This window comes from Sparus aurata, chromosome 24, assembly GCF_900880675.1.
Source record: "Sparus aurata chromosome 24, fSpaAur1.1, whole genome shotgun sequence".
NCBI lineage: Eukaryota > Metazoa > Chordata > Actinopteri > Spariformes > Sparidae > Sparus > Sparus aurata.
In genome coordinates, this window is record NC_044210.1 from 19740737 (window position 1) to 19757019 (window position 16283).

At 45.0% G+C, this 16283-nt stretch overlaps 1 protein-coding gene across 1 annotated transcript in view; it reads left to right on the forward strand.

Annotated features, from left to right (window-relative positions):
• LOC115576773 (zinc finger protein GLI2-like) overlaps window positions 1-16283 on the forward strand; it is a 65865-nt gene that overhangs the window by 33094 nt on the left and 16488 nt on the right. The window contains exons 4-5 of the mRNA XM_030409334.1: window positions 8438-8637; window positions 11572-11754. Coding sequence (XP_030265194.1) covers window positions 8438-8637; window positions 11572-11754 — 383 coding nt within the window. The remainder of the gene's footprint in view (window positions 1-8437; window positions 8638-11571; window positions 11755-16283) is intronic.

The following is a 16283-nucleotide window of genomic DNA, read 5'->3' on the forward strand; positions in this document are numbered from 1 at the left end:
TGCGGATGAAACGCTGTGAAGCTCACAATCTGAAGTTTACTGGATCCAAACTGGGAGGAATCTGCTCTCTTTAAATAGCCGAGGAGCCACCGAGCAAGGAAAAGTTGACTTATTATTCACGTTAATGTGCAGAAAGAGGAGTGTATTCCCGTAGATTGTCTCCATGGCTCAGATCAAACCATATTTTAAGCTTTTATTACATTTCTTGATATTTCTGGACAGATTTTTGGTGTCGTATTTAAGAATAACGACATAACAAAAGCTGAATAAACATCAGAATAAATGTTGCCACAGATATTTTTTTACTTCTCCGTTCTTTATGTTGCAACTCAGTTTTGTGTGTTGTGTTGTGATGGTCTGGTTAGCTTTTGGCACAAATAACAACTGGGTTTGGATTCAAATACCAGGTTCAGGTCGACGTCTCATCAGAACCATCGGGTTTAGATGCCGCTAACAGTCTGGAAATGTACCGACACTCTCCCGACCGTCTGTCCTCTTAAAAACACCGGTTTATTTTGACACAAACAGCTGGACATGGGTTGGAAATCCCCCAAATGTCCTGTAAAAAACCTGGTTTTGTTGCCAGAAACACAGTTGGAAAAGTCAGTCCAGTCACCGCTGACCACTCTTTAAACCAGAACCGCAATGTTTCACCAACGCTGAGCACTCAACAGTGATAACCATCGATGTGAGAGTCACCGACAGTCGACCTGGTCAGTAGTTTCAACACGAAAGTCTCGTTATTTACAGGTTAGGACTCATATTGTAGAAATGTTTATACGATAAAAAGAAGATTGTGGTTTTATTCTGCACAACACAAACTTGTAGGTTCGTCTAAAAGTAAAGAGGACGTAATAATGCAACATTTTCTTTGTTGAAACGTGCACGAAGAAAAAGAATCAATTCATCACGTCATCGTAATCAATCACAGCCGTTCACAAAACCGAAACAAGCAATCGCTCTCGTCTCGTCTCGACCTGAAACACTGGAAGCTGCTGATTTAATCTACAACCATCAGTCTTATTTTATCATCTGATCGTGTGTTTTGTTCCGAAATTCTTACTCACCTGTAATTTCATCTGTCACAGAAATAAAGAGAAGTAAAATAAAATCTCCTCCTGAAGCCTAAAATACAAACACTGAGATATAAATGTACTTAGTTTCCCTGCTGGATGAATAAAAAGGTAACAGGTAAATAAATCTCTGCCGGTCGGCTCGTATCAATCTGCAGCTCGCTCCATTAGCGGCGATCGGCAGGGCCGGATCCATCACTGATGACATAATACATCCAGCACCTCTTTATATTCATTAATGGCTTGTTGTGGAGCTAATCTGTGTGGTGCAGGCCGTGTTGCCCCCGAGCGAGCCGGCGAGCGCGGTAATTAAACTCCCAGAGTATAGAGGTCACGGCACCGGCTGCGTGTGCTGCTGCAGCGCCGGTGGTGAGGCCCACTTCCAGGCTGCGCCGGGTTCAATAAGAGACGCAGCCCCATTTATTTTCCTGAGGGAAATTCAGGTTGGAGGGAAGAAAACACGAGTGTGTTGCACAGAATCCAACTGGACAGACAGATGTGTTGTGTTAAAGAAAATATCTAGTGTTGTAAAATGTTAACTGGACTGCAAACAAACAGCAAACTCGACGCTGAAAACGTCTTTTAACAATAATCTGATGAAGATGATTTGATGTGAGAGAAGTCAGATTGTTTAGTGCCAGATGTTGATTTCTGCTGTTTTGTCTTTGGGAGGTTTGAAAATCATTCTCGAGATCTAAATCTGCGTAAACGTGGACGTGTTCAGAAGCTAAATAATGTGTAACGTGTTGATTTTAATTGCTGATTATAGAACAGTGACTATAAATTAAGTAGACTTGAAGAGACTTTGTAGAAGTTAGACAATATTCTGATGAAGATCATTAAATATGATCGAGAAGAGAAACTTTCTCTGGGTTAAATTTACAGTTAATTTTCAGGATAATGCAGCTGGAATTACAGACGCGTTTGAAAAGTGGATTACAGTGCATTTACGTACCGATCAGAGACTTCAGTGTTTACTGCTGAGATGCAGCTTGTGCAAAGTGGACGTGTGCAGAAGCTAATCATAGTAATCCACGTTTATTTTCTAGAGAGCGATGTTATTAAGCAATAAAGCAAAAAACTAAATCTTGCTGCTGCAGGAAAAGGAAGTGGACTCCAGTGACGTTCATATTCCAACAAGATCTATCTTACGAAACATGGAAACAGTGTCAGAGTGATTAAACTGAACAGAAGATAATTAAATAAAAATGTTGAATGTGCATCGTACGTCGCAGAGAGCAGAGTGTGTCGAGTCCATCACACTTTGAAACAGAACAACACAGAGTTTTAAAGTTACAGGACAAAGAAAAAAATCGATGTGTTCAGAAGCTAATTGTTCTTTTGATTACTGAACTGCAAAAAATAGCAAAATCTACTTCATGGTCTTTTGATTCTGTGTTGAAAATATGTCTTGTTACGATATCGAGATAATCTGATGACATGGATGTTGTCGTGTTCTGTGTGGCTGTTCAGAAGCTAACTGTTCATTATGCTGACTGCCGATTGTACAGCAGCGACTTTATGAATCAGAATTGAAGAACTGGACTGCAAACAACTTCTGGTTTTATTTTGAATGTTAACATCTTTCTCACGTTGTTTTTAAAGATCTGCGTCGTCCTCAGCAGGTTCAGTCCGGAGCTGAAGTCTGTGGCACACTTTGAAAGTGAACCAGCAGCTTTCTGCAGGAGTTTAAGGTTACTTTATCACAAAGGAAAAACTGGCGCCGGGACAAAAAAAGTCAATAGAATTCTCCAAATAGTACTCTTACATTTAAATTCACAGATTTGATGGTGATGCATACTGCGCGCCTGGTGGAAGCAGGGCTATTCATCACGGCGGCTGGGAGAGTGCAGGCCGGGGGAGGGAGGGGGGCCGGCTGTCCGCGGACTCGGCCACCTTGATTAATGTGATTTGATCTTGACAGTGGACCCCTAATTCATCAAGACCTTGATCTAGCTGTCGCTCCCCCCTGCCTGTGCCAAATTCACCTAATTACAGGAACATTGCGCAGCAAATTAAGTGCGGTGTCATTTGTCGCCTGGCGCGGCACTTTATTATCCGCCCGTGGCAGCGTGTCAGAGGTCCCCTCCTTGATTGTCTAACATGACATCTCTGCGCCGTCCCCTTTATCATTGTTTGCATATACCGTAATGAGAGGGCTGGTTATTTTGTCAAGGCTGTCATAAAAAGCAGCCGAGGGGAAGCCTCTTTTTTCTTCCACGCAGCCACGACGCTTTCTCTTCCCTCGCCGTCGCCAGCAGATGACAGTGAGGCGAGGAAGGTAGTGGGAGGGAGAACACGAGCAGGAACACTTCCTCCTCTAGAAGACATGTCAGAGGCCCAGACGGGATGTGACGGGTCGGTTCTGACAGATAGAACTCACATCTGATGTAAGAAAGCAATTTATAGTTCTGTAGGTGAAACAGAGGAAGAAGAAGAGCGAGGGAAACGCCACGAATGTTAAAGACTTTAATGTAACGTCGTGTTTTTACACCTCACTCTGAAGCCCGTCAGTGTGTTTGTGAACTGGTCCAGTACGTCAGCTGTTCAGAACCGGACAGGCCAGAGGTCAGGAGGGTTTGAGGTTTTCTATCACAGGTTTTGTAGGCGTAAAAAAATAAGTCCTTCAGGTTCCAACATCCTGTCAGCTGTTTATTCACTTGAACGTCTGCTGAGCTCCAGTCTGAGTTGTTGTCAGCGTCTGCAACACCACACACACGTTTCAGTCCATGTTTGTTTGGTTCTGATCCACATGATGCTGCTTTAAAGGAGCAGTTCAGCTAAATATTAATGTTCAGTCATCCTCTCCTCCCTCCTGATGATATAAAGTCAGGTGAAGTCTTGTAGCCAACGAAAAAGTTGAACCGAAAGAAACGCAAGGTTGCAGCTTATCTGTGGTTTGTAGAAACGTACACTGCAAACATTTATTCTCAACACAAGCCGGCTGGTTTTGTTGATATTGATCTTCAGGTGATTGTCGTTGCACCTCGTGATGAAGCTTATTACTGTATAAGTCCTTTAAGTGTAGACGGAATCAAACACGACGATTTTGCAAAGACAGACGTGGATCAGTATTTTTAGGACTGACAGAAACTACACGCTGCGGTCTCTCTCTGTGATGTCCTACAAAGATTTAAAACACTCGCTTCAAACGGGCGACTCCTCGCAGAAAGAGTCTCCGTCCAGCTTTGAAGACGGAACAAACCGGAGGATGAGACGGTGAAATGACTTTTTAAGGAGGCCATGATTTGCAGCCCTGTGATGTGTTTGTTTGTATCTAGGTCATTTCTTCCTCTGCATGAGGAGGGAGGCGTTCGGGGGTTTTGGGTTGGTGGTGTTGGTGGTGTTGGGGGTGTTGCCTGTTAAGTTTGAGGCGTCCGCTTCACGCAGCAGCAGCCGACTCATAAACCTACAGAGGGAGTTTATTCAGCCGCACGCTGGACGGCGTGATTTATCTAAATCAGAGAGCTCCCCGAGCCCGACACCGGAGACGAGACTCACTGTCACACTGTAATTCATCTCTGGTGTCGCCGAGAACTGAACACACACACACACACACACACACACACACTCACACACACACACGCACACACACACACACACACACACTCACACACACGCACACACACTTGTGCTGCAGGTAAAAAGCAACACTATACATACTTTCACAGGTAATAACACACATCCATGTTCCTCAGAATCACTTTCACAGAGAGATTTTATAACAAGGCGACACATTTTACAGTTTCTTCAACAGAGCTGCATTAATTAGAAGATTTCTTGACTATATTTATAATTATTTAATCATTTTAGTATCTTTTCAAGCAAAGATTTAAACAATTGTTAGCTTCAAGCTTCTTAAATGTGTCGATTTGCTGCATTTCTTAACTAAAAATCTTTGTGTTTTGGTCGAAAAAAGCAATTTAAAAGACGTTGGAGACAATTTTTTCACATTTCGACAACGTTTCTGAAAACCACAGATCCAAATGTACATGAGTCACACATATCACATCAACTTTCTACATTCTGAGCTGACTTTCATGTCAGGAGGTGGAGTTCCAGCTCGGCTGCCAAGCCAGAGACCACCGTTCATGTCTGCGTTTCAACATTTGTAAAAGTGAAACCACTGAATGTTTCAGACTGATTGCTTTTTTGTTTTTGCCAACAAGAATTTGATATTTTTGACGAGATGTCAAAACACTTTGAAGCCATTAAACTGAACCTGTGTATTTTTAAACTTGTGTCCAAACTAAACGAGCAGTTAGATGTCGAGACTTAAACAAAGCAAAGCATAAATAAAAACATAGATAATAAAATAAAGACTTGAGACTCGAGTTGGAAGTTAAAGACTCGTGACTTGTTTTGTTTTTCATCTGTCTAGTATTGATAATTACGCTTATTTAGTTCATTTGTCTCTTATGTCTTTCCTCTTTATAAAGGTGAAGTTGCAGGTAAATCTGCAGTATGTTGATGGGAATAAAGTCACTGACTTGGCCAAGAAAGAAATAATGACTCTGGACTTGTTTCTGACCAAAAGACTCGAGTCACATGTCCAGTTGGATCGGGTCATAATGGTCCATAAATGATGAGTTCAGCCTGTTAATGTGAGAGTAGAAACACGACATCACCACAGCAGGTTTGTGTTAGTTGATGATTATTTTATGGAAGTTTTGGCACAGAATCTTTAACAATGAAGTCTGAAGTCAGGACAGAATAACTTCAGTACAGCGTCATATTCCTGAGTCTGTGCTGTAACACATCTATAAAGTCACACACCTCATTACTGGTATTAATATCATGTCAGCAGCTGCTGGGCCAATAAAACAAATGTAAACAGCAGTAAATGGAACAGAGAATAAGGTAATGTCTGCCAGGAGGTGTGAGAGCTGACGCCGGATCAGCTTCCTTCAAACACCGCCTGCTGCCTGTTTCACATCATCCACACGGGTTCATTCAGGCTGAAGCAGGGAGACTGTTACATGTTAGCAAAGACAGATAGAGAAAGATATCTGGCTCTAAAGGAAACACTCCACTTTTAGTCTCCAAACACAAAAACACAGGAAAGCAACTTGTATTGTGTGTAAAGATTTTAAGATTTTAGAGGGGTAGAAGTTGGAAATGTCCCAACGTCTGGTGAAACACACTGCTGGAAATGTCCTGATGTCTTAATGTTTGGTCAGTTCAAACAGGGCTGAAACTGTCCTGACACCTCGTTAAAACATCTTTTAAAAATATCCTGGTTTCATCACCAAAAACACATTTGGAAAAGTCCTGATGTCTCGTCAGAAACAACCTGGTTTTGTCTCCACAAACATCGCCAGAAAATGTCCTGACACCTCGTTAAAACATCTGTCTTTGTTGCCATAGACGCAGCTGGAAACTGTCCTGACTTCTCATCAAAAATATCCAATTTATTCGCCACAAACATCACCAGAAAATGTCCTGACATCACGTGAAAACATCTGGTTTTATTGTCAAAAACACGGCTGTAAGTGTCCTGATGGCTCATCAAAATTGTCGCCACAAACAGGGCTGATACCGTCCTGACTTCTCATTAAACATATCCTGCTTTTGTCAACACATTACACATTTGGAAAAGTCCTGGTTTTGTCTCCACAAACATAGCCAGAAAATGTCCTGACACCTCGTTAAAACATCTGTCTTTGTTGCCATAAACGCAGCTGGAAAATGTCCTGACTTCTCATTAAAAAGGCTTTATTACCACAAACTCTGTCACCACTAACACTGTTGGAAAATGTCCTGACATCCTGTTAAAACATCTAGTTTGTTGTGACAAACACAGCTCAACGTGCTCCGACTTTATCAAGAATATCTACTTTAGTCTCCACAAACATCGACAGAAAATGTCCTGACACCTCGTTAAAATATCCAGTTTGTCGCCACAAACACGTCTGGGAACGTCCTGACTTCTCATCAGAAGGTTGTGTTGGTTTCACTCTCACAGATGTTGAAATGCAGTCTTGAACAGCGGTCTCTGGCGCCATCATCACTGGTGCCACATTTTGTTCTGGTTCTGGATCTGGAACGAGTGTTTCTCAGAGCTTTGTGTTTGAATATGATGCTCTGCATATGAGTGGAGTGAAGCTGTCTGTGTGAACGCTTCTTCAATGAGCGTCCTGAAGAGACAGAAATTAAACCCCCTCCTCTCTGCGGTCTCAGCCCGGCGCCGGGTTACGCTCCGAAGGCCCGGCATTGTGCTCGCCCAGCGCCGCGCAGACGCCCAGAAAACTGACCTGCAGCCGGAGCCTCTCTGAATATGTGAATGTTATATGACTTGTTCTTACGAGCGCCCTCTCCTTTACGGCGCGGGCAGAACAAAGCTTCTCAGGCTGCACGTAGAGACAGAAATATTTATAGTGTTCGTACGAGTCGGACTGATTGTTGGAGCAGCTTGTTATCACGGTAAACAAACCCGACTCAAAGACAGACAGCTCACCTGCAGGCCGTTACATGATGAGAGCCTGAATAATTCACACACGCTGTGGGGATGATTATGTTTTTGGGTGGAAAATCAGATCTTTATCTTCTGCAAGAGAAAAACATTGCCTCACTCGTGATGCAATCCAACAATGTGGCTGCGAGGTAATAAAGCCTTTGTTGGATGATGAACGATGTATTTTTAACGAAGCAGCCAGGTGAGACTGACGGACAGGAGTCATCAGCTCTGAGGGAAGACCGGCGCCGAGATCCAGAGATCTCACCGGGTCTCAAACAGAACACGTAGGAAACATTTTGATCACGTGTTCGATCAGGACATTTAAAATCTGTTGATGTGTCGTCAGATCACAACAAGCAGGAAACTTTTCATCGGTGCAGAAAGAGATCTGGACACTTCAGTGCTCTAACAGCTGATTGTGTGGGTTCAGTTGTGAGGTCCAGTTCTTCTTCTTCACTGATCAGGAAACCTAAACATCTGCTGTTTGTAATAAAGATACTTTTGAAATCCTGAAAGTCACTCAGAGAACCACAGCGGTATCAGCGTTACGTTCTTTTATCACCGTCCAAATAATCGTCCCAGCTCGACTCTGGAGATGATCTAACGGATAAACGACACCGCCGAACGCCCCGCGGGCAGCAGCGTCACCCGCAGAGCCTCCTCCCTCCTCCCTCCTCGTCTCCTTGTCTCCTCGTGACCCCGGGCTCACCTCCTCCTCTGACTCTCAGATCAAACGCTGATAGAGGAGCGGTGTCAGACGTGATCTCACTGCGAGCCTCGGAGGATCGGGTTTGCAGACGGATCACTCCCAGACGAGTCGGGGGAGCGTGGAGACGCTTCAGGCTGTCGTGTCAGAGACCAACTGTGTGAATCTAACGATTGATTTCTTCTCTTTCCTCTCGTCCAGTCCTGCAGGTTTGTCCAGCCCCGTCATCTCCGACATCTCCCTGATCCGCCTTTCGCCCGCCGCCGTGGCGACCGGCGACTCCCCCTTCAGCCCGCCTCACCCGTACGTCCACCCCCACATGGAGCACTACCTGCGCTCCGTGCACGGCAGCCCCACCCTGTCCATGATCTCCGCCGCCAGAGGACTGAGCCCGGCCGACCGTAAGTTCAGAACCAGAGCTTCTGTTCCTACACAGGAAGTGACGTCTTCATCTGCATGTACTTCCTTGTTTGGCAGGTGAAACTTTACCTTTAGGGTCCAAACAACTATATTTTAGTCAATATATTCCAAACAATGCTGCAGGTTTGAGTGTCTGATGGTTCCAGCTTCTCTCTGGAGTTATTTTATATGTTTCACATTAATTATTTTCTCTCTTTCACTCTGATCTTCTGACCAAAATTGTGACTTTTGGTTGATTTTGGGCTGAAAATGTCTCTAAACTGGCTCTAAATTGGCTGTTTTTCTAGCTTTAGGTTGATTTAACATTATCTAAGTCAATATATTTCAATATAAATAGTGCAAGTGATTCCAACAATGTCTTTTTCTATCACCAAGATCATTTGTTCTGTGACGTCTCCAGAAAAACAGTTCTGGAGATTTTCTGTGATGATTCTGGTTTCAAGAAGACCCGAATGTCAGAATAACTGACTCAGATAAGCTGAAGCTTCTAAAAACGCTGAGCTTATGTTCTGGTGAGGTTAACACACAAAATCCACTCGGTTAGGGTTAAAGAAGATGGTGTTTGTTTGAAAATACCTGGTTTCTCTGCATTGATTCATTTATTAAAACAAGGTCAACATCGTGGTCACAATTAATTACTCAAGACATCTTCAAGTCATTAAAGACGTCTTTGTGATGTAACAGCGACCTTTTTTCATAAACGCAGAAGTTTCTGCAGGAATTTAAATATTTTTTAACTGCGCTGCACAAAATATATCAGGATGATTATAAAGATTTAAAACATTTTCTTGTTTCGGACTTTCGGATAATTCTTATGAAATAAAAGATTTTTTTTTTGGCCACATCAGATCTTTAAGAAAATCTTTTAAATGAAGAACACGTCGCCTCATTTTTATGTGTTTGAACTTTTGGTACATTTGAGTTTTTATCTCTCCTCATATCCGCCTCAACAAAGGTTTAGTTTAAAGTTTTTATTTGGAATAATTAAGAATAAAGTAAATGTGTTGGAGCAGCAGAATCCTGTGTTCTAACTGAGCCACAGTGGCTGAAATGATTCCTGCTGCTGATCTTTGAACACGACTGTGTGAGTGGTTCTGCAGTGACCCGCGTCTCCAGGTGGATCCTTTAAAACAAATCTGTGGAGGTTGATAAAAGCAGGCCGGCGCTGGCAGACGCTGGTCCAGGATGACCGGGCCGCGACGACAACTCTTTCTTCAGGCTGAATTACAATAACAGATTGGAGCGCGGCGGCGGGGCCGCGTATAAATCTTCTTTTACAGTCTGTCAGCGGTAATGTGCCGATGCTTTTAAACTTAAATAAGCGGCCGTGCAGAGCAGAGAGTGCGGGGGGAGTGTTTGCGCTGGAGGGAATGCAAATAGCTCGCTGAAAGACGAGGTTTGGAAATGAAGGCCGTCGGCTTTCATGTGTTCCAGGTGACCTTTCTTTCTCCTCCTGTGAGTTAAGACAACATCCAGTCGTCATCTCTCTTCTTCTCGTCTTTTCACTCTTTCTGCTCTCTGTCACATTTCCCACAGACGCTCATTTGATGAAGAGAAACTCTGGCCTTTATCTTCCTCTTCCTCATCGCTCAGCGCTCTGACGGAGGGAATGTGATCCTGCGACTTCAGCCATGAAGTCAGCGCGAGCAGGACGTCTGCTGTGTTTTAGCTCGGCGGCCTTAATGCGGTCTGAAGGGTCGGTTAGTGCAGCGAGGGCGGGAGGTGACATGAGCGGGGGGCGTTTGGTTTGCAGGCCGGCGTCCTCGGGGAGCAGACGGAGGGGTGGAAACAAATTCACACTGAACTCTTATTGGCTCTGACACTTTTAAAGACGCTCTAACGTCTGCAGATGTAAACGGGAACAGGAGACGGACAGATTCTATATGAAACTAAACACGGAGAAACAAACTCAATAAATACTGTTTTAAATTACTTAATTGTTCTTCTGACAACCTGCCATGATCCTGGAAGCTAAAATGCTAAAAAAAATATGTTTGAGCATGTAGTGATCAATACTATCAAATGTTAAAGGAACATTCCATCATTAAACAGCAAAATGAACTGATTGCAGATGTTTTTTCACGTTTGAATCTGTATAAAGACACCAGAGATGATCTATGCCCGTCCTAGAGCTTACAACAGCCAATACGTGATCGTATAAACCGGTGACACGCTCCGTCTTATTTCACCTCTCTACTGAGCCACTTACACGCCAGCCTCCAAACGATTGATGCATCATGTAGCCAATGAGATTTCAAATCCAGTAATATAAAGTTTATATCCGTTTTTAAAGCCTCAAACTTGGATATGATGCAAGTTTATGTCCTTTTATGCTTTTTAAACAGGCCAAATGCTTGTTTTTGACTCTTTAATCTGCACAAAGTTCATGTACACAAGTAAATAAAGATCTATAGTGATACAGTGATGCAGTTGTTAAACTTGGACCACGTGAGATATAAGCGATATGATGATGTTTTGGTTTTTAAAGAAGGCAGTGAGACTAAACCTGGTCCTGGTTTCCTCCTGAGCCTGAAGGCGTCCCCAGAACAGCCCGGAGGCCCGGACCAGGCGGTGGGGGTGGGAGCACCTACACGGGCCGCTGCACATCAGCGACCCGCCCCGCCGCCCCTCTCTCCATTCAGACATCTCCTCAGCGTGAGACGGGAGGGAGCAGGAATTCACCCTCCCCTCCCTCGGCTCCTCACCCTCCCCTCCCTCAGCTCCTCACCCTCCCCTCCCTCAGCTCCTCACCCTCTCCCCCCTCAGCTCCTCACCCTCTCCCCCCTCAGCTCCTCACCCTCTCCCCCCTCAGCTCCTCACCCTCCCCTCCCTTGGCTCCTCACCCTCTCCCCCCTCAGCTCCTCACCCTCTCCCCCCTCAGCTCCTCACCCTCTCCCCCTCTCTGTCCTCCACAGTGGCCCACGAGCATCTAAAGGAGCGAGGGCTGTTCGGACTCCCTCCTCCTCCTCCGGGGGCGAGTCCGGCTGAGTACTACCACCTGATGGCGAGCCACCGGAGCCCCTACGGCGAGCTGCTCATGCAGGGGGCCGGGGCCGCCGCCGGGGCCCACCTGTCCGACTACATCACCCCCATCGACGGTGAGTAAACGTGGATACTCACAGCGGACGGTTTAACCTCTTTCAGCTCCTGGTTTTTGTCTTTTTTTCCACTCGCTGGTGAACATAAAGAAGCGTTCAGCAGCTCAGGAGGTGAAACAGAGTCAGTACTGGACTCCACGTGATCAATCATGTTGACCAGTGTCTGTTAGACTTGTTAGTAACTTTATAAAACATGTTATATCAGAGCTGCGCGGTGGATTTCTGCCCCCTAGTGACCATAAATCTTTTAATGCAGGTTTAAAGTGAAGCTGGAAATCAAGTTGTAGTTTATTTTGATGACGAACATGTTGAAAGTGGAGCTGAAGCTGACAAGATGATTAAATCGTGATCTTTAAATGTTGAGTTACAGTTTTAGTTAAAAAAAGACACTACATGTTCAGATTTTGGTGGTTTTAACCAACAAATACCTCATTCTTGACAGTCTTTCACTCCAGCTAACATAAATTCTAAAATTCTGATTATTTACTCGATGGAACAATTCATCATTTCATCTGTAGAAACACTGAAAATATTCTGTCATCACTTATTTAGCCTGACCAACTGTGTAAAACATAATTATATTCAGTTTATTTTCATAGAAAATTGAGAAAAGCTGCAAATCTTGGTGAAGGAAACTGAAAGTCTGCATCATCTTTGGGTTTTTTTTAATAAATCCTGGTTTGATTTCTCAGCTGATCCAAACTTCAGACTGAGTTTTCTACACTACAGAAGAAAAAACTGCCCCATCAGTAAAATCCACTCATGAATATTTGGAGTAGTTGAAGCGGCGGTGATTAAATTAAAGGACACTTCAGCTCTTTCTGAAGCCGGCGTGGAGGCTGGTCCTGCAGCTGGAGTCCGGTCCTCCTCCCGTCAGCCCGCCCGGCTTTGACACTGATTAAGGAGAATGAAACTCCCATCAGGCCGCTGGAGCTCAGGTGGATGATGAAACAAAGATCACAGGAGAGGCGTATAAATAAAAAAGGCCTGTATACATTTTTCATGTGCAGCTACTTCAAACGTTGGAGGACCTTCAGCTACCCGCTCAGTGTTTCCACCCTGAGCCAGCACTTTTCCATAAACACTCAGGACTTATTGTGCCGCTGCGACTCCTCCGCTGTGTGGGCACGCCGGGTGTATTTAATGTAATAAACGCCGACTTTGATCCGGCGCTTCGCTCTGCGCCTTAAAAGGGTGGTGGTGTCTGAGAGGGAGACGGATGGCGGAGGGAACTCCTGGTGATGAAGTCCAGAGAGGACAACTGATGCCAGCTTCACTCCTCCTGCAGCGAGGCGCCACTTCCTGTTTGTCTGATCCTCAGATGGATGATCGGAGCTGCGTTCAGGGAATATTCTGTTGAGAGAAGCTGGTATTGGTCTGGTGTGCGTGTAGGCAGGTACAGGTAAACTCTTATAACAGCCGGTCCGGTCGGGTTTAAAGGCTTCTCACTCGCTCAAACACTTGACAGCGGCTTCACTCCTGCATTCATCACTGAAACCAGCAGACTCAGGATCGTAGATATACAATCAGACGTCACTTCTAACCAAACACATGTCAGAGGAAAAGTTACAAATGTCACTGGTGACGAGGTAGAAGCTGTTTCTCTTCTCGTGCACTGATTGGCTGAGCTGAACAGTCAATCAGAGTGATTCCTGTGACGATTCATCATGCTCAAACACGCCTGGTGTGTCAGGGAGGGCGAGGATGTTAGTTTGGACTTGAATCATGCTGCGGTTATATGGCTCACAAGCTCTGTTGCAAAGGAACCAAGAAACATTTAATGTTGGCTTTAAAATGTGTCGTTGATTCATTCAGTCTGAAAGTGTCCAGCAGCTTCAACACGTCACGTCTGAGGGATGAGAAGTGGAAGACGTTCAGCTCCTGTAAGAACACGTGGTGAGTTCTGGAGCAGCGACATGACAGTCGGGCCAAAGTTCACTTCCAGCCCTCGGCGGCTGAGCGAGCGGTCAGCCCGGGTCGAAGCCTCCCCGCAGGCTGTGAATGAGCCCGCTGTGTTGTGGTGTCTGAGGCCAAACTCCGGCTGCCGCGAACGCCGGCAGGCCGCCAGCACGGTGAGGCCGTCCAGCCGGGCTCACTAAAGCTGTCATAACTCCGTCTGCAGCCGTCCTGAACGCTGTGCAGGCGCTCGGGCCAAAACAAACGCAGAGCACGTTTGGCTCCGACCCACCAAAATGTCTTTGTTCAGTTATTCAGGGAAGCTGTTGGAGAAAAGTCACCTCACCTGCCAACTGCAGGGTTTGGTTACATGAAACTGTGGCACAGAACATTTTCTCTCTCCGCTGCGTCTTTTATACAAATATTCACACAAACTAACAAAAACTGTGAGATGATAATAAATACATTTGTAGGAAGCGAAACATCCAATAAAGTCCAAGAAGCAGTTTTTAATTATCAGACTTTTAGTCACTTAGCGGGCGGTGAGTTGTTGAAACTGAAAATCTTTGCTGCATATTTTTCTTTCAACACGCTCCTGCTCAAAACGAGTCAGTGTTGTGTACAAACTACGGTGGCCCTGAGGGTCAAAACACAACAACACTACAGAAAACACAAACATGTTTTAGGCAAAAAAAATTTATGCGATTTTACATTTCAGAAAACACGCTTTTTTCAAATTGTTATTCTCGTGTCGCTCCTGAAGTTTTTTGGCCGTCAGTGCTTTAGAGCAGTACGGTGGCCATGAGGGTCAAAATACAACATGTGACAAACAGCAATATTCCAGAAACCACACAAAAAATTCAGAAACCTCGATAACATTTTACAAAACGTGACGACATTTCAAAGAACACAACAATCTTTTATGAAAACTCAACAATAATTCAGAAAATCCAAACATTTCATAACAAACAGCACGTTCGACATTTACCCAGAATGCAAAAGGAGTCCTCCCGCAGATGTTTTTAATTGTTGTACATTTTGTGAAATGATGCAGTTTGTTTTTTTTTCAAGCGCTGTTGTCGTGTTTTGTGAGATGTTGTGTTTTGACCCTCAGGGGCCGCCGTATAAAACGGTTGTCAGTCATGCAGAGTATGTGTGATCGCATCCGAAACACACAAAAACAGCGGCATGGCCCTTTAAGTGCCTTGCTCAAGGGCTCTCGTGTTGAACGAAGACAGAGCATTTCTTCTTCTTCTCCTCTCTCCCTGCAGCTGCGCCATCGTTTGAACCTGCAACCCTCTGGTTCCAAACAGTTCAGCTACACACACACACACACACACACACACACACACACAGTGGCGGCTGCTGATATAAATCACAATGGAGGGAGGAGGGGGGAGGAGGGGGGGAGGGGGGAGGGGGCGGCGAGCGAGTGGAGCCGGGCCTCTCCATTGGTCCATTTATCAGGGGAAGTGGCACATTAATAAACACATCTCCCCAGAGGTGAGAGGAAGTAACAGAGATGAATACGGCTGCCGGTCGAGAACGAGCCGCCGCGATCACCGATAACAAAAAAACACACCTGATCCTCCACACCTGCCCCCCCCCTCGCCCCTCGCTCCCCCGCCGTCACCGTCACCCCGAGCAACGTCTCAACTTTAGCTGCTTAAATGTCCAAATTAGCGTCCCGTGACACCGCCCCCCTCCGACGGTAATGTCTCTGGTAATAAACCTCCCGAGCTGAGACGTCCCTCGAGGAGCGACTTGATGTTTTTCTCTTCTGTGGATTTGTTCTCTCATCATTCAAATTCCACATGTCCCAGGATGAAGACGTCTGCTCCTCCTCCTCCTCCTCCTCCTCCTCCTCCGGGTCTCACAGCACCGGTTCTTAAACAGATAACATATGTTACAGATTTGTTCTGGAGGACGTACTTAGAAACAACCTTTTAGCCCCCTCGTCATTAAGGACGGCAGTGAAAGCAAACACGGCAGAATTAATCGGTCGGGATGATTACACGCCGAGCTGCTCGCCGCCAAAGACCGACGTCGGTTACTCAGTGACAGTCCGGGACAGGAAGTGACGGGTTGATCCACGCCAGATGTGGTGTGGATTCCAGTCTGAGCGGTCGGTAAAGATCCTTGAGGAGAGTTCACAGACTGGTTCTTTGTCTCTGAGGCCGCGAAACTCCAGTGATATTTTAAAAATCTGCATTGTCCGTCATCTTTATTTCTTTTTCCAGCATCCTGCCACATCTCCTGCCACATCACAGTCACTAACTGTGAAACAATGTGCTGAAAACAACCATCTTTCTGATGAATCCAGAGCTGTAAAAGTAATTATGTCCAAAGCTGAAAGTGTGGTTCAGTTTCCTCTGTCCTGTCAAGTTTATAGGAAATCTTTGAGACCTCACAGACAAATCAGACGCTCGTGTTTCTTTATAAAACAAAAGATAAATTCTGCATTTAAATGCTAGCTAACCGTCTTCTTCTTATGTTTGCTTCCTGTCACATCTCTTGACACGTTATTATCATCAGCTGTGAAACGTTGAAACGGTGTGAAAATAAAGAACGCACCAACCAAATATGTATATTTAAGAAGCTAGGAGTGTAATTGTTTCCTTTGTCCTGTCAGG